This window comes from Uloborus diversus, chromosome 4 (assembly GCF_026930045.1).
Source record: "Uloborus diversus isolate 005 chromosome 4, Udiv.v.3.1, whole genome shotgun sequence".
Lineage (NCBI taxonomy): Eukaryota > Metazoa > Arthropoda > Arachnida > Araneae > Uloboridae > Uloborus > Uloborus diversus.
The window spans coordinates 76,382,672-76,402,690 of record NC_072734.1 but is presented as its reverse complement, the minus strand read 5'-3'; the positions used below and the strand labels follow the sequence as shown (position 1 = coordinate 76,402,690).

Sequence of the window (20,019 nt, the reverse complement as noted above, 5' to 3'; positions counted from 1 at the left end):
CCTCACTCCTATAAAATTACCACAATGTGACTTACGTCCTCCTGGCCCTGAGGTACAGATATTATTAAAAGCAAATGAATTTGAATGTTGCTGAAAAATTTTAAGATAAATACTAACTCAATTTCTCAGGTGCAATTATGGTCTTAACATCTCTGTTAGCATTTTTAGTTATGTCATTGTTTGAGAGTAGGAAACACAAATTTGGCAAGTTTTAGCATTGTAGCGAGTGCTCAGTTATGGATGAGTAACAAAATTACTCAGACTCAAGATGTGTGTTTAATCTTTTTCCTGGCAATACATCATCAGAATTTTCATTCAAATGCCTGCAATTTGAAAAAAAAATCTGAAAAATTACATTCACCCATATTTCTTTTAATGTACCATACTTTTGGGAATAAGCGCCACACCAGGTGTAAGCGCCGCATTGTAATATATTCTCAAAGAAAAAAATTTTTAGTGTATGCGCCGCACCTTCCATAAGTGTGCACCCAACATCAAACAACTTAAAAGCACTATCAGTAGTAAAGAAAGCTGGATTAAAAATGTAAATAAATATTTTTTTATTTCTCGTTAGTAGTTTTAATTAATGATAATGAAATATTTTTTTAATCCCCATTTTGCCCTTTTTGCCTTCGGTATCCCTCGATTTTGATTCACTTTCGATGGTTAATTTATCCGATTTCCAACGGCAAACGCATCTCCCGTCAATGCCAAGCTATCTGGCTGCAAGATGATTTACAATTACTTCTGCCTTAATTATCTTAAACTTAAAGGCTGCAGTATAACTTTTCAATCACTTAGGAGGCATTTCAAAAGCAACTCTGAAAAAATTCTGTAAAAAAAAGATAAGCCAAGAACACACAGGAACGACAGCAAAAGATGCAACGTGGCGTTGTGAGTGAATCAGTGAATAATAAAATTAGAGCTAGGAGACAAGTTTCCAATTAGGTTGTTTGACCAAGCAACCCACTTGGTTGAGGTGGTGGTAAATTCCCTTTACAAAACTGGACATCCATCCCCCTCCCTTACTAGTACTTAAATTTTATAAAGGTAGCTTCTAACTGCTTAAAAACTATTAGTTTGGAGTAGGATTAAAGGTAAGTCTGGAATGGATTAATCATCTTATTTTCCTCTGTATAAGGTAAATAGGATAGGATATTTCCTCATATAAAGATATTTCCTCATATAGGATATTTAGGATATACAGGATATTTCCTCATATAAGGTAAAGAGGAATTTCAGCCCAAAAAATGAGCAAATATTCCAATACTTTTTTTTTCTGCCTTTGTTTATTACAATTTTTTGGCTCTCTGTTATTTCATATCTTAGTTATCATTGGTTAAAAGTTTTCTTTTGTAAAATGAAACAATAAACTGTTAGTTACTGTGATGATTATTAGTTACTTTATAACCAACCCCTTAGTATAAAACATCATATTTAATTCAATTCTAATTACTGAGACTTAAAAAAAAAAAAAAACATTGTTACAACTTGAATCAGATTATCTTTCTGAAGTTATTTTAAAAAGCAAAAGACAAGTTTAAAAAGCAAAGGACAAGGTGGGAAAATGATTAACAAAATTTTAAACTACAGCAAAAATTTCCACCAATGAAAAAGAGGGGAAAACACAACACTTGAATTACACAGCAATTGTCTTTTCTTCCTAAACTATTAAAAATTAGCATTAGATATATAAAAATATTCAATCTTGATTAATCTGATATTTCATAGTCAAAGAGTTTTTCTTTTCAACATTCTTGTTCAATTTTTCTATTTGTGAGAGCAAGTAGCTACTTTCTATGATATTTACTTTTTATTGCAAGAAGACAAAAAGTGCGCTAAATCAAATTTGCAACTATCTCAAAATTTCAACTTTTATTAAATTATTGCTTCATTTTAAAGATCAACTTTTACAGAAAATAAATATTTTTACCTCCCTCTCTCCACAATTTCTCCTTCTTTAAGAACTAGAATTTCATCAGCATTAACAATGGTTGACAATCTAAAAGATAAAAATGCATTAATTCAGAAAATTAGACCGTTATCCATACAATAATGACTATTTTATCACTATTTTACATAATCTAAATACAAGCGTTCCCATAGGCAAAATATTAAGGGGGGGGGGGGGTGCTCAAAAATTTTCCCCATGGTTTAGTAGAATATTTTTCCCATAGAAACCAATTTCAGTACAGATTAGAGATATTAAAAGAAATTTTTATACATTTCTGTAAAGAAAAAAGCACTAAAAGCAAGAAAGTTCTCATTTCTAAGGGGGGGGGGGGCTTGAGCCCCCCCTTACCCCCCTATATGGATGCCCCTGTCTAAATAGGTTGAAAAAATATTACTTTGGTATGGGCTGAAAAACTAAACCTCCAGCATTGTTTCATTGCAAATTTAATACACTAATGTATTTAATTTCTTTTATGTTTTATTTACTGTATAGTGCATTCTCACTGGAGGATTCATACCCCTCAGGGGTTGAGGCACAAATTGGGTTCGCTTTTGGCCCCTTCACAAAATTTTATATTGTAAAAGCAGCTGCTTCACAAAATTTTGCTTCTTAAAATAAGACCTTTCATAAAATTAAATTTGTAAAATTAGTTCTTTTCCATTCTTTTTAAGCTCAGTTAGTTCATCTAAAATCAAAATTTCATCTTAAAAAACCCCCCAGATTCCAAGTCATCCCCAGTGAAGTCTTTTTTGCCAAAAAGATTTCAGATTAGATTTAAGATAGCTAAACATGCTCTTTTTTACAATATGGCGAGATTTTTTTCACACAAAATATTGCACCCCGGCAAGGAAAGTGACAACTAAAAATTTGAGAAAAATGTACTAGCTACTGATTTAAAATCCAACCTTAATGCTCTTTCTTAGCACAAAAATTGTAGAAAGTTACCTTACATTTTGTTCGATAGCTCAGAAATCATTTCACATAAAGGATGAGGACTGTATTTAAATTCACAATAACTTTAATAACAATTAACAAACACAATACGAACTTTGGTTGTCTCTTTATCTGCCCTGAAGACAGCTCTATGCGGCATAAAATATTCCTTATTATCCCTTTTAGATCCAACGATAACTCATCTTGCTCTGGATTCCATTTTAACCCCATTTAGGATAATTATTTCCCTCAGTATTGGAAGAATTGTAGTTCTAAATTAAAGGGGAGTTTATCTCTTAATGATTGTTTAGAAACTGGCCCGAATTTAAATCCAAATATACTTGACGTCATTTTAAATTTTCGTAAATTCCAAATAGCCTTTAATGTAGACATTGAGAAAGCATTTTTAATGATTGATATTTCCGAAAGAGATAGAAAGTTTTTAAAATTCCTTTGGTATTCAGATAGTCCTAGTGAGGAATTTAAATATATGCAAAGGAAAAGACTAACATTCGGTTGCAAACCGTCTCCGTTTATTCTAAGTTATTAGATAAGTGCTACAATTAAGCATCACATTCAGAAGTTTGAGAATACACACCCTAAACCAGTTGAGATGTTAAAATCTTCGCTGTATGTTGATGACTTGTATTTTGGTGGAAATTGTGTGAACGAAGTTTTAAATTTGTCATCTGATGCTGTACTATTCTGAAGCAAGGAGGTTTTAACTTGAGGAAATTGAGATCTAACAATAAAGAGTTAGAAGAACTATTGGTGCAGACAGTGTCTGTGGAACCAACTACATCGGTGCAAAAAATTATTGGCAGGCGTGTTCAAGAGATCTTGCTCCCGATAACCATCACGTGGTGGGGTAGACAATATTACTAAAACTGAAACATCATTAAAATTTCATAAATTAGATGAAACTTTTTTGAACTCTAAGTGTGCATTATTATAGATCAAGAGCCTGTGATATCCTAACCTACGTCACAGTATAAAGGCTCAAAAATTTTCTGAAAAAGCACATCACAGCAGGTAAGAAAGGTTTGATAATGTTTTAAGCTGAGTCGTCCTGGCTTTGGCAGGAAACAGGTAGCAAACGTTGCATCAAAAACTGAGTAGATCCATGTCAAGTGACCTCGTCGTCTCTACCCAACCATGTCCGATTTGAATGAAATTTTATAAAGGTGCAGACATGTCTTTGAAACTAACCTATACAAATTTTCAGCTTCCAAGACCCAAATCTTGAGGATCTAGGATCAATAAAAAAAAGTGCCCCAAAACGGCAGATCAACTTTGTAAAACCAATGCCATGTTTAGCATGGTTCTCCCATTGGATGCAATTTTAAAGTCCACTTTTTTTTTTTTTTTTTTTTTTTTTGAGGTATCCTAGATCCTCATGATTTGTGTCTTTGAAGCTGAAGACTTGCATAGGTTAGTTTCAGAGGCGTGTCTGTACTTCTCTAAAATGTCCTTCAAATCGGAGATGGTTGCATTGGGACTCCAGGTTATGTGACATGGAATGAATTTATGGTGTTAAGCTATTGCAGGAATTTTACGCACCTTTGCTTCCTGCTTCCTGCCAAAGCCAGTGCAACTCAGCTTAAATAATGGCAAGTCTTTCTTACCCGTTGTGAAGTCTTTACGCAGAAAAATTTTGGGTATGACGTAGGTCTGGCACTCATGGGCTTTTGGACTATTAATGTAGACAAGAAAACTAACCAGTAAACATCACATCATAATGTTTTTACACATTTTGTAATATCAGACCAAATCAATAAAATCTACTATTGCGACTGCTAATATAAAGCATTATGGTTAGGCGTTTGGTTCTTACTCACAAAGGCACAGATTCAAACCTGTCTTCAGTTGGCGGATTCTCAAGATGCAGAATACTGACAGTGGCATGTAAAAGATCCCTTGAATATCCATTCAGCTTTGAATATTCTTGGAAAAATTAAAATCCTAGTGCGTTTTTGCACCGAGAAAGCCCAGTCACTTCCATCTAGTGGGGTCCTGGTTGTCAAAATTTTTGTGGTAATGGCTATCATTTGTTTGAGGTGCCACATGAAAGAATGGCAAATGCAAATGGTGAAAAACCAATATGAAACCCCATTATAAACAACAACAAATAATTCTGAGAGAAAATACATTGAGCTTCATCCCATAAAGAATAACGAAAAGTAAAACAAAATTTTTTTTTTTAAACGTAATTATGGAGAAATAATGTGCTGGTTGCAATTGCTTAAACCATAAAATATAGGAAGTAAGGCATATTTTCAACATTAAATTCATAATGCAGTATTGCAAAATGTAACAGAAATGTCTACTTTTTTAAAAATATCATTTTATTAAGTGATAGTTTGATATTATTTTTAAAGGATTATACTTTACCTATGGGCAACAACTAATGTTGTTTTATTGGCACAAATGTTTGCTAAAGATTGCTGGATATTTCTTTCAGTTTGAGTATCTAATGAAGAGGTTGCCTATAAAATAAATATGTATCATAATTATATGATTTTTAATTTATTTTATTATTAATGATGTTTGTTCATTTAACAAACTATTTAGTTCATATAAAGCCTTATCATTACTTCATCTAAAATGATCAACGATGGAGCTTTTAAAATGGTTCTTGCTATTGCCACTCTTTGTTTTTCCCCTCCACTCAACTTCAAACCACGTTCTCCAACAATGGTGTCATATCCTAAGTAAGAAAAATATTATGCACTTCAATCAAAATATAAATAATAACAGATTTTATGTTTTATAATATTAATAATGAAGATCAACATATTAATAATACATTCCAGTTTTCAATGTAAAATTCCATGAGGTAATTCAAAACAACCATCCACATTAGAACAGTAAGAACACCAGGGACAAATACAGACAACCTTTTTTTGGGAGAGGGAGGGGGGGGGTATGTTGAGGAATGACCACTCTCTTTTCTCCTACAAACGAACCTTATTACATATATGTGTTCGTTGTATTTTATTATATAGAACGAACCCCTTTTTTTAAACCTTAAAGCATGACCACTGCCGTGCGGGTACAGCTAGTTGTCAATAAAAATATGTTTAATTTTGCAAAAATTGTTTTTAGATCTTACAAAACTGAAATTCAGCTGGACGAAGATTCCCGCCTTCATTTATGGTGGGGGGGGGGGGGGGGGGCTTAAATATGCACTTGATCACAAAGTTCTCCAAGTGAATGAATACCTATGGGGGTTTAAACCAGGAGTTGTTCGGCTTCAGGTTTGGAACTAAATTATCGAAATGTTGATAGATGGTGCTGCCACCTATCGTGTACTATCTGAGCCAAATCGAACTTCCAACTAAATTGGTGCTCAATGCAATGAAAACCGTACCTCTCTGCCTTAAATCGAGTAGAATTGCTACTCGGGCTCCGGTATCCAAGTGGTATAAGTAACAACAAAAGTTTTTTTTCAATAAAATTACTCACCATCTGGGAAGTTAAGGATCTGATAGTGCAATTCAGCTGCTTTAGCAGCCTCTTCAATCTCTTCATTGCTGGCAGTAGGTCTACTGTATCCAATATTATACCTAAATAAAATGAATAGAAGATTTTTTTTCTTTTTAACTCAAAAACTGTGTTTAGACAAAAATAGATTACAACGTTATTCCCATTCATAAAAATAAATTGAGCACATTCAGCATATGTCTTTATTGTTTCAGAAAAAGAGATGGGTGATTCTGCAAAAACCTGACATTTTCTGATCACAATTTTTTTTTTAAATAAAAGTTCTTTATTTGAAATGTTTTCCCATTTATATCGAGTCTTTGTGAGGAGCTTGATAAGGGCAAAATAAAGGGAACTCGCTTTAACCATATTACATTTTGGTTACACTGTCCTGTTATAGAAAATGCCAGGAGAGTGACACTTGTGTGTACCAGAAGAGTGACATTTTACTCACGCAGAGTCTATTACCAAGGCCCAGAATTATATTTAGAGTTAAAAATATTTTTTAATTCTTATCTGTTAATTAAATCAGACACATGAGATATAATTTTTAAAACTTCTTATATACAGAAATGTTGTGACAGCAATAATGAAACATACCTCAGGATTGTTAACATTAACTTCAAAATTATAATAAGATCACCAGGCAAATAAGGACTAGAAAATACTCCAGAAATTCAACAAAATGGTGAAATTAAACAGTGTTATTATACAATAGATTAAAAATAATTTCTTTTTACCTGTAATAATTACACTCATTCCTAGGCTATCAGAGTGTCATGAAAATCTTGTGCAAACTTTAAATGATGTACTTTGATTATTTAAATAATAACGGAATATATTCAAATAATACTATTTTATACTTATAAGTATGTCGAATTTAATGCTACGAATTTAATTAGTGAAATGTTCATCTATAACTTAAAAATAATTTAAGTCAATTTCAGAAAAAGATTCAAGCTGGCCAGAAGAGTGACTTACTAGTAATTCAAACATTTTCTGAAGAAAATGGAATGAGTGATTGTTTTCATATGAATGGAAATACACGGGGAAATTTTTTTCTCACAGTAAAAAAAATAAAACAACTTTGTGAGTCAAGCAATTAGTATATTATTCTTCCCAGACACAATATTATTCAGATTTTAGAGAATTATCCAGACATTTTCATACACTTACAAGGGAAAGTAACAAATTACCATGTAATCAGAACAGATAAAATTTAAGTTTTTTGTAACGGAAAGTTCCGTGCCAAACTATTTACCAATCAAATACCTATTCATGCATGGATTTATGGATTGTCATTAAAATGCTTATATTAAAAAAACACCACGAGGAATAATTTAAATGTGTCATTAATAAACAAATGGCCTTTTTGAGAAGAAAATTTGCAGCGTCTACTTTACATGAATTTTTAATTATATCTGAAAGTTCAACTAATATGAATTGAATTTCTTTTGTGTATGTGTGTATGAACCCGATAGATACATTGTCAAAAAATCGGAAATACTGAGGCAATATAAGACAGCACAACATGAAATCAACTTCGTGAAAATGATATACAAGGTAGAATTTGCCTTTCATTTGTTTCAGCTGAATTATTTTTCTTTTATTATTTTTTGTTCAACAGGAAAAAAAATAAAAGGGAAAGAAAGAAAAGAAAAACAAAATTTAAAATTACGTCTAACTTGAAAAAAAAATTACACACATTAAATCTTCCTAAAAACAAGATTTTTCAGGTTGATGTGAGGTCTGAACATTTTCGGTTAACTAGTTCTCGGAAATAAAAATATTTTTCCGTTTACAAAAATGAAAATATTGTTGAGAACCTGATTGTATTATTGAAAAGAACTGTGTCTTGAGGAACAACACCAATGCTTTGATGCAAAGTTCTTTGAGTCACCTGCAAAAAAATAAAACATTGAAAAGAATTTCAGGAACATCACTCAAAAATCTAAATATTTTCAGGATTTTTGTCAAACTTTTTAAACCAAACTGATATATTCTGATGCAAGTTTAAACCTTTGTACCTTTAGTTAAAAAGACTTTAAATACATTTAAATCTGATTATCCAGAATGCCCAAGACATTCAGTTTTCTGAATTCATTATTATTATTTTTTTTTTTTTTACAGTAGTTCAAATGAAAATTGAGCTCATTTTAACAAAATTAAAACAATACAGTTATAAGGAATCAAAAGGAATGTTTAATTCAAAATAAAAACAACAATTGTTGTGTTATACCTTTACCTGATAGTTTATTAAACATACAGGTGCACAAAAAACCCCCATTAAATAATTCTGTAAACTGATTGTACAGCTTTAAAAAAAAAATTGTAGACTGTAAAAAACTACAGTCGTGCCTGTTCATAGCAAAGTCAAAGGTTCCAAATAAAAATTTCGTCATAGCCATAATTTTGTTCTAAGAAATTAAATAATGCACAGTAAAAGGTGAAGAGCAATTGAAGCTATCATGTCACAGTCACAAATTCACTAGACTCAAACCTGTTTTTGAGCGGTGGATAAGGGCCGCATAAAAAACCCATTTTTTTATGAAGAATTTCATCAACTGAGTCCCCATCTGACAGAAATCTTCATATACTACTGCACAAAAAAAAAAAAAAAAAAAAAAAAAAAAAAAAAAAAAAAAAATTGTAAAAAAAAAAAAAAAGACTGCACAAAAACAGTTTTGAGTTTATTTACAGCTTTTATATGAACGGACCTGACTGTATATTGAATCACATAGCAATTTTTAAATAGTAATTCCAAAGAACAGTTGATTTCAAGAAATGAATAATTTTGAAGAACAAAAAGATGCTAAAAAAATTACAACTTAAATGTTATGAGTGATTTAAAGTATAATTTGGAATTGCATAATGCGAATAAATAAATTGATAAAACTGGAAAAATGGGAGGAAGGAGAGATCATTTGTGGAAAAATATAAAAAATAATACTTTTTGTAAAAAAAATACTTTGCTGAACATAAATTGCATCCCAATTTTTTAGAAGTAGCATTCCATAATAAAACACATAAATTGAGCAAAAAATTAGTCTGTGATGCAGATTTTAAAGTTAACAAACAATTTCATGTATACAATTACCTTTGCAACATTTTGCCCATCAATTAGAATTTCTCCTGATGGAATGTCATAAAAACGAAAGAGTAACCTAGTGATTGTGCTTTTTCCACTTCCAGTAGGACCTACCTATAAATCATACATTCAATGCATTATGTATTTGTTAATACACATACACACACACACACACATACATACATACATACATACACACACACACACACACACATATATATATATATATATATATATATATATATATATATATATATATATATATATATATATATATATATATATATATATATATATATATATATATATATATATATATGATTGCATCAATACTTTACAAAATTAAATGACTTACTAAGGCAACTATTTTCCCCGGAGGAACTTCAAAAGAAATGTCTTTTAGTATTTGGCGCCTATAAAGAACAAAAAATTAGAACTTTGGTATTTCAATTTGTACCAGTATTTTTCTAATCTACACTGGAAACAGGGTTGCTATTATATTATTTTGGAAAAATTCCCTTTGTTTCCCCTGCATGAATATGCTGCATTGCAAATGAAAAGAACACTGATATTTGTATAAGAAAATTAATATCCTGATAGCTTCATCACAGGAAAAAATAAATAAATAAAAATAAGATTGAGTAAAGAATTTGTTATAGCTGATATAAATGCATGGTGACTGAATATTTAGCTAAGCTTTTATTTTCAAAGAGATTTTTAACCATTCATTACTTGAACCTTAAAAATGAACTACAACATTACTTGAACCCCTGATAAAAATGCAAAAGTTAAACAGATATATATTAATGAACTTAAATTAGCATAAAAACTTAAGGTGCAAGTCAAGTAAAACATTAAATAATTTTTGCTTTTACTATAAACATTTTAGTATTTAGTAAAATAAAAACTTTTAAGTAAAGTTGCCATTTTTTAATTTATTATATTTATTTATTCATCATAATAAGTACTACCTTGGTGTGTAGTTTATATATTTCTAAATTGATTTTTGCAACTTCAGGTTTTAAAGAAGTAAAATTCCATGTACTTCTTGAGTTTTCATAAAAAAATTCAAAATTTCCTTTTTTTTGGCCAATTTTTTAAATTTCTAGTATTTTTCCTGATTTTTTTTTCTCCCCAGGTGTGGCGTGGCAAGCCTGGGAAATGTAAGTGCAATGTTGAGATACATACTCAGGAACATAAGAAAAATTTACATGCTTGAATTCAATTCTACCATCACCAACTTTCAATGGAGGTGCGTTTGGTTCATCAACTATCTAGGAAATAAAAAAAATATACATCAAACTTATTTGCCAATAGATTATAAAGTTTAACTGTGTTTAAAAAAAAATTATACATTATAAAAAAAGTATCCTTTTTAACACTCCACATAAAATTTTTAGGTGATACAGTAGAATATAAAAAGAAAACAAAAACATGCATTAAGTTCTAAGGCATAAAAGATTTGCATTAGACAAAATAACTTTATAATCCATTAGATTATTTTATTATGGGAACTAAAACTTTGAATTAAAAATATTTACAAGGAACAGGCTAATTACAAATCACAAAGATTTAAAAACTATGGAAAATCACAAACCAAAAAATTCACAAAATATAAAAAATGCAAAACTGAATTAAAAAAATTAAAAAAACATTTTGATTTTAAAACATAAAGAAAATGTAAAAACACAGAGTAAAAGAAAAATCAAAAATTCTCTTTTCTCTCTCTCTATTTGAAGAAAAAAAATCAAGTTCAGATAAAATTCATTGCTAGGATTTTCCTGAAAGAATCAAAAAACTCTCTCTTCCTTTCTCTTTACTTTTGACAATACCAGCCTTTTCTAGTATCTAAAACTGTATGCTTATCATTATTGTGTTTTTGGAAGAAAAGTGAAATAACCCAAACAAGCAAAAACACAAAAAAATCTCAGATTCATAGAAGAATTTCATGCTTATTTCAGGGGTGACTGTATACATTTTTCAGACTGGAATATCAATGAGGAAGCGTTGAATCCTGAGTCGTAACCACTTTTATGTGAATGGGGAAATCATATTTCCAGAAAAGCAGCATCCTAACAGCATTCCAGCCCCATTTTAGCCCTTATTTCAATCGAGTACAAATGGCTTTAGAAAGAAACCTTTAAGAACAGGTACTAGCTAAACATAGAAGTTTTTCAGGGATGTCAGAAATTGAATATTTGTACTAAATGTTACTTTTGTAACAGTTTGTTCACAAGCATCTTCCTTCATAAATATTTTGACTAAATGAAGTCATATCAGATCAGACACCTCCCCACCCCCCTATTTCTTAAAAAAATTAAATTCATATTTTTTAAACTGATCTTTCATCTTACCTAACAGTTCTTTAAATCAAGAAATTTAGATGCTGTGGGTTTGTTCAGTAAGTTGGTTTAGTTTTGTGATTTTTAAATTGTTCTATTTTTTTATTTCCTGAGTATTAATAATTTTTAGTATGTGGTTTAAAGTTTTAATGCAATACATATGCCTCAATAGAGTCCAATGTAAAATCTAGTTTTAGACAACCCCATCATTACGTATTACTTTTTTACAATTTTTAACAATAATTATTAGTTGTGTGAAGAGTTTACTCAATAAGATAACAAATTTTGTTAGAGAGTTCATTCTGAATCCTAAAAAGAGTCTTAATCTTAGCGTTGGAAGAATGTAGATAACTAAGTCAACCAATTCACCAAACATTTATCTATTATTTTCCCCCTCAAAATACATAACTGCATTTAAAAATACTATTATTTTTTAGCAAAAAAAAAGTTAAAAAAGTTTAGACTGAGTTTAAATTTTATATCTCAAAAACATATAACATAATGGAAACAATCTTACATAACAAAGGAAACTTTCATGCAAGTAAGGATACATGAAATGAGAAAATTACCTCAGGTTGAGTATCAAACAATGAAAGCATGTTTTCCATATCAACAAAAGCTGTTTGTACCATCCTTCAAATATAAAAACAGAATCAGATTAAATTATAACAATATACTTTAGTGACAAATTATTTCTTTGATTCAAATTATTTTCAAATTTATACACTACGTTAAATTAAACGGAATTGTTCTACAAAAATTTGTGAAAAACGTTAAATTTCTGTAGAACAATAAAATTAAAGTGTAATAATTAATTAAAATAGCCAATTAGATCAATAAAATCTTATTAAAAATATCAATAAAAATAAAGTGTAACAAAACAGTGGCAGTAAATATTCAGTTAACTATTGAAAAAAATCAAATAAATGTTAGAATGTTAATGTTTTTAGTAGATTCATTAAGTTTTATATTTACATATTCTTTGCATAATATAGGTTTATATTTAGTCTTTTGATATTAATGAAGAAAAAACAAAAAAAAAATTGATGATCATGATCAGTTTTTAAAAAGCAATTAAATACATTCAAAAACAACATAGTATTAAAGAACAAGATTTAAATTTTTAATAACACTATTTATCAACATACAGGGTGTCCCAGAATGCGGTGTGCACATTTGGAGATAAAGTAGAGAAAACGATAAACTGCAAAAATGATACTGGAACATATGACCGCAAACACAATGCTGACGTAATACATGTACACAAAGCCAAAAACTGATGGTTGTGAAACAGGTTATAAATTTGAAACACTAAGATGATTTCACACAAAATTTGAGTTTTAAAGAAAGATTTAAAGCTGTTAATAAAATTGGAGGCCTGTGGCAATTAATACAAACGTAACAACACAACAATGGATAGGAGCTTGGGAAAATGGCTCGTCATTTTGACGGCTTGTGCATTGTCATTGTGACCCATGTAATAGCTCCAGGCCATAAATTTTGTCAACGATTTTAAACCTTACTTAGAAACTAAAATGATGTGCCAAATTGTGTTTGTTTGATAAATTAGTAACCTGTTTCGCATCAGTCTGTTTCTGGCTTCACATGCAAGCAGCATGTTAGCGGCCATATGTCCTTATATAATTTTTGCTTGTCATCATACTCTCCACTTCCCCTCCAAGTTTGTTCATGGCCTTCGAGAACACCCTGTATAAGAAAAGAATTCTTCAAATATAAAATGGAAAATTTAGTATTACAAATTATTGAGTAAGGGTTTTTAATGTAAGAAGTTTACCTGTAATATGTACCAAAAAAATTTAAAGGTGTGTACAATTGCAACACATATGTGCTAAAGAGTATGTAGTCTCCAGCTGTAAGTTTCCGCTCCACCACATAGTGTGCACACAATAGAGCACCACTCATGACACCAAGAGTTATAATGATGTTTTGAGCTGTATTTAATAAATTCAAAGTGGCTTGGTTGATCCATTCTGCTTCCTAAAATGCAAGTTAATTTTTTAAAAACCATGCAACTAAACTCAACATTTTTCTATGTATATCACTCTCTGGCAGCAATAATAATGGCAGTTCTCAAAAAGGAAAAAAAAACTATTGAAGAAAAACAAGATTTTAAGTTTATTATTTATTATGAAAGTTGGCTCTCTGTTTAACGGCGCTCTATTTAACAACTTTCTCTATTTAACGACGGCTTTTCACGGTCCTAGATGGTCCACTACAGTTTTAAAAGCATTCTATTTAAGGACGCTTTCTACTTAAGGACAATTTTTTGTGGTCCCTTGAAAGTCGTCAAACAGAGAGCCAACTATATTTATATTCAAATACTACAATATACACAAACAAATCATGATCATTTATGATTACTGTTTGGATTTTGTAGTCTAAACTAAGTGAATAATTAAGGTTTGCAAAATTTTTTTGAATTAGGAAATTCCCAAGATGGGTCACCACGCATCCATAATGTAAAGTAATAGTGTGACAGTATTGTAACGAAAGCATTAAATTCATATTTTTAATCATAAAAAGTTTGGGACACGCAATACAAAATGTTTTGACTAGATTGTAATGAAACAAAGAGAAGAAAAGAAAACTGGAAATGCCAACATAAAGAATAAATTAATTTCCTATAAATTAATTTTTAAGACAAATAAAAGACTGAAAATAGATAATAACCTGATATTTGTCAATTGCATTTTTGTAATTTTCCTGCTCATATTTCTCAGCATTGTAATATTTCACCTGCAAAAGAAACATACAAAGCATCAGGTTAGCTCAAATAAATTAACAGAAAAATTTTGCATAACTTTAGACTTCATAGTTTTTAATCAATAACTTATTTATCGTGAATTAAGGGCGCACCACAGGTGGAGGGGGGGGGGGCCGTCACCCCATTTGTTTTAACATACATACCAATTCAACTATAGTTGTTTATTTGAACGTAAAGATTGTTATGACCATAGCGTCTAGAGTTGTAGGTGGTCGGTGGTGGCGAGGGGCATTCACATACCCTGAAATCTGTTTTACCCTATGGGACCGGTACAGTGTGTTCATCTCATTGAGTAACCCCCCCCCCTTCCCAGAGAGTAAAACCTGGCTGCGCTAGAAGGCCTGTCATTTCAAAAACTTTCTTGGGGGGGGGGGGGGGCATATGTACTCAATGCATTTTATATCAAAAAATAACAAAACTCACACCCACATACAGTCAAAACTTGATAACTCGAATCTTTTAACTCCAATATTCCTTTATCTTGAAGTTTTCTTGAGACTGTTGTTTAAACTTCCCATAACTGGACTACCAATAACTCGAACGCTTTAGCCGGTCCTTTGGGACTTTTGAGTTATTGAGAGTTGACTGTAATTGGAAATGCATTGATTTTTCAAAGACAGGGGGGGTTCTATTTCCCCCTCCTAACCCCCCTAAATACCAGGCCTGTATGCTAGTGCCACAAACCATATGTTGAGTTAATTGTCTACATCTGCACATCATCACTAATGGTCAAGCCTACATTATTACAAGATATGACTAGCATTGTTTAACTGTGGAAGAAATGTTTTGAATCAAACTAAATCAGTTATAAGCTTTAATTTTACAATACTTGCATCTTTTTTTTTCTTTTGCCCAAAACTAAAAGAATAACAATAATTTAAAAAAAAACTTGTACATCAATTTTTATCAAAAGCTTTTTTTTTAGCATTTTAATGTTGAGAAAATACTTCAAAAAATTTTCAATGGTGATATTCAATTAATTTTACTACTTTAAGGAAAGGGAAAGTCTCCTTCCGCAGATCAATGAAAATCTACCCCTGCATCTTCCAAAATGAAATCCAACATTATTTCATTTAAACAATGCAATAACAACAAGTCTTTAATAAAAACGATTTACTGTACTAAATTGAGAATAATTTTTTGTGCCATACCATAAACGTTACAAATATTGCGCTTACTGTTTCAAAGTTCAGCAAAGAATCCACACATTTTGCTTCCACTTCATTGTCGAGACGGTTAGCATTTCGGCGGAATTTTGTACGCCACTCAGTAAGAGAGATAGTAGCAACTATGAAAGACAAAAAAAAAAGTTTCAAACTTGACACAAAAAAATGAAAGAATAGATAAATTTAAAGAAATAGATAAATTTAAAGTAAAAATCAAAAGCATAAAACATAAAATACACTATTTATGTCTTAAGCTTTTGATTTTTTGCCTACAAATTAAAAGTATACATCACAACCAAAATGCAAAATCATTTTGACAAAGTGTAGGAAAACTAAAGGAGAAAATGGCTTTTTATTATTTATTTTTTTAGCTTGACTAGGCTGAACATAGAACTTTTAACTTGATCAATATAGCTCAAAAAGTAATTTGTTAAGAAAATTTTAAAACCTCAGAGGAAATTTGTGTAATTTAAGAACTTTTAAGACTTAAAATCGTTTTCTAGAAAGTAAACTTTTATGAAGTATATACATAAACTATAAATTAATGGGCAGTCAAGTACATTTGACTGGTTTCATATCAAATCCATTATGAAGTCCCCATTTGGATTGTTTTATCAAATGGTAGCTGAATCAAATGATTCAATAATTATGTTCAAATAATTCACCTTTCTTAAAAATTGATTTAAACTTAAAAATTGATTTACTATCAAATGTTACAGTAAGCATTCAATGATACAATATCAATTTCCATGCCAAAAAAAAAAAAAAAAATTGAATCAATCTTTATTCAACTGAAAAATAATTAATGAGATCACATGTACTTTTCTTTAAATTTGCTGAATATAATGATTTTACGTGACTTTTAAACAGCTGTAGTTGCTAATAATGCAATTTAAGATATGAATTATACAGTAAAAGTTTGTTAATTAAAAAAAATTCAAGTAATTTGGTAAATAAAAGACAAAAACTAATTATGTACATAGTCAATAAAAATGTAGAGTGTATCTTATACAGAAATGCTTGTATATTATAGAGACTTTAGGGAAGCAAATATTCAGTTTTTGAAAGAAATGTTCACATTTTAAAATTAATAATAAAGCCCATTCCTTTTCTTTTTTTTTTAAATCTGGACTAGATACAATACTCTGTCAACATTTTGGATTTGCAGAATGGAAAACTTCCTATACTGCCATGCTAAATGCAAAAGTCGTATCTTCATCTGAGTTGGAAATGAGAAATTACCGTTTAAAGTTGTGTGCCTCCATGTATTTGATACAAATGCAACTTTTTCAGAATTTTTTAAAATATATTTACCATGCACAAATGACCATAGAACATTGTATTTATGGTAAAATATGCAACAAAGAACCACTTGGTGACCAAAACTCAATTTTGATAAAAAGTGCAGATACGACTTTTATGCTTAGCATGGCCGTATACCGATTCAGACATGTTATGAAATTCTTTACTTAGAATCATTTCCTTTGATGAATATTTATGGCAAATGTGAAAGAATGCTATCTTAAACAAAAGGTAATTGGTTGTTTTCAAGTAATTACATACTAAGTAAGAGGGACGTTTTTAAAGTAAGGTCCGTTTTGAAATAAAAAAAGAACGAGAACAGATAAAGCAAAGACATTTATTGCAAAAAAAATCTACCACCCTTACGCTACATTTCGACACTGCTCCCGTGATTTTCTAAGCATTTGTCATAGTGTGGTACAGGTTTTTGTATACCTATTCGTAGAAAATTGCCACCTGTGTAGTCAACCATGGGGTAACATGTTCTCTGAGCTCATAATTGCTGTTGTGCCACAGACCACCTAGTAAAGACTTTAGATGCCGAAACAAATGAAAGTTGCTGCAAGCGAGGTGGGGGCAGACCAGAGGATGTTCAAAAACGTCCCAGACAAAGCCCTGTAATAGTTTTCATGGTCGTCTACACAGGGGGAAAATTTGTACGAATAGACATACAAAAACCAGTACCATGCGAGGACAAATGCTTGGAAAATCACTGGAGCAATGTCAAAATATAGCGTAAGGGTGGTAGATTTTTGTGCAATAAATGTCTTTGCTCTATCTATATTCGTTCTTTTTTTATTTCTAAATGGACCTTACTTTAAAAACAAGCCTCGTAATAATAACGCAAGTACACGGCATCATCTTCTCTTCTCCCTTTTTTAAAAAATGGTTTTTAAAAAAGGTGAAGTTTTGAATCAAGGATATACTGGGCCTTGATTCAAAACTATGGACGTGACTCATGGTGTTGGACGTAAAAAATGGAGAAAATTTCTGTTTTAATTCCATTTACCAAACATAAACTGATCCAAAATGATTAAATTTATTTACAAGAAACTTACTACATCCCACTGAATAAAAAATCATGTTAGTTTTTCAAAATCGATCCCTAAAGTATAAATTTAAAAAAGAGTTGGTGTCGGACGTAAACACACAAAGTAAAATTGATGGTTCACCTAAAAATTATTAAAAGTCTGTGAATTGGCTTACATTTTAATTTTAAAAACAGCTTAACTCTTAAGTGTACTTATGATTGAAGCATATTTCAGAGTTTTCAAATGATATTATAAGGAATAAAATTATTTAAAAAATATTTTTAGCTTGGTGTCAAACGTAAATTGTTCATACTGGACGTGAACCATTGCTCTTAAATGTAAATATATAACAATGATTACAGTTATAAATATGTAAATTATAGGTTACATATACTGAAACAAAATTTACCAAGTAAATTTAGAAGTAGGGTTGGTTGGGGGAAGTATGTCACTGGGGTAAGTAGGTCATCCCCCTAGAACTGAAATATGCATATGGTTTTTATACTCTTTTACATTGATCATGTTGTGGTTCATCACAGTGATTGGTTTTGCATATATTTGGGTTTCGTGGAATATTTTTCTAGGTCAGAAAACTTAGTCAAAAAAAAAAAAAAAAAATCTGAAAAATATTTTTTAGCGAGTTTAAGCCACATTTTTCAAAGAAGTGTTTCCTGGTTAGCTTTTATTATTTTTCTATGATCATTAAATCTTCATGTACAATTTAACTTAAAGTGCATACTGTAACCAGAATTTTTGAATAAAATAATATTAATAACTGTTTTAGAGGAGGAGTCCCACTTACCCACTAAAATTTCGCTATAAGAGGTGCTATGGAGTAAGTGGTTCCCCCCCCCCCCCATAACAGTGAGGATTTGAAAATCAAAAGTGACTCTGATGAAATATTTGTATTAGTGAAATACAAGACAACTATGATGACTTAGTAGGAATTCATAGTTCAGCTATAAAAACTGCTAAAGCTGGTGATTAGTTATTTGTGAAACTTAAGTGAAAGAAAATCATAAAGATCTATGTTGGTCTAATGTTGATAGTGGTTCTTCCTGAGCCAACTTTACATAGACACAGTTATTTAGTGTTTCCAATTTCTTTTTCAACTTATAGTTTTTGCTAATTCGCCAAAATTGATCTTAATCAATTGTATTACGTTCATTCAACACACCTTTATATGTAAAATTGAAATATATACCTAAAGGTTTTCAATAAATTTCACAAATTAAATTGTTTTGTTTTTTGTTTTTAAACTTTCCATGATACTGATTTAAAAGACAGTAAATATCTCATAAATGGATGCATTTGCAAAAAAGTAATCCACACTAAAAATTTACATACTTTATCATGTAAGACTACCTTATCCCTTTTTTAGATATGCTTTATTTAAATTTAAGTAAAAGTGGGAGACCCACTTACCTTTTACTGTGAGGTAAGTGGGTCTCATTCAATTTTTTTAAAAATATTATCCTTTAGAATAATTAAAGCATTATTTTATAAAATAATAATGGACTTTTGTTCATTAATAAAGTCCAAGATAAAATAAGAAAATAACTTTAATTTTTTTTTGTTTTGAAGATTTGGAATAAATTTTCAAATGCGAACTGTTCTTAAAAGGCGTCCTACTTACTCCTATCAACCCTAGATGTATATCCAGAAAATTCACTTAGTTGTTTTTAGACATGTTTTACTTTAACTTTGAAATTAAAGGCAAAAAAAGGAAAAACACAGTTGAAAACATATGTTGTTTAAAGGAATGTAACAGTGTCTGACGTAAATAGTGTCGGACCATATCAAATTTGAAAAAATTGGACCTTCCGTTCGCGTAGAAAGAGCCATTTAGGACGAAAATGCGTTTTTTATTGAGATATCAGTGAATTAGCGTTCAATTTCAAAAAATTTTATTGATGACACTAAAACTCGGCAATA

General features: G+C 30.4%; 1 protein-coding gene across 1 annotated transcript in view; it reads right to left on the bottom strand.

Moving 5' to 3' along the window:
- The window catches only part of LOC129219663 (ATP-binding cassette sub-family B member 6-like), a 50,104-nt gene that overhangs the window by 2,340 nt on the left and 27,745 nt on the right, over positions 1–20,019 (bottom strand). The window contains exons 8-19 of the mRNA XM_054853940.1: positions 15,764–15,873; positions 14,492–14,557; positions 13,596–13,798; positions 12,370–12,433; positions 10,647–10,732; positions 9,814–9,871; positions 9,468–9,572; positions 8,197–8,270; positions 6,353–6,453; positions 5,482–5,594; positions 5,279–5,373; positions 1,934–2,002 (exon numbers count right to left, since the gene is read on the bottom strand). Coding sequence (XP_054709915.1) covers positions 1,934–2,002; positions 5,279–5,373; positions 5,482–5,594; positions 6,353–6,453; positions 8,197–8,270; positions 9,468–9,572; positions 9,814–9,871; positions 10,647–10,732; positions 12,370–12,433; positions 13,596–13,798; positions 14,492–14,557; positions 15,764–15,873 — 1,144 coding nt within the window. The remainder of the gene's footprint in view (positions 1–1,933; positions 2,003–5,278; positions 5,374–5,481; positions 5,595–6,352; positions 6,454–8,196; positions 8,271–9,467; positions 9,573–9,813; positions 9,872–10,646; positions 10,733–12,369; positions 12,434–13,595; positions 13,799–14,491; positions 14,558–15,763; positions 15,874–20,019) is intronic.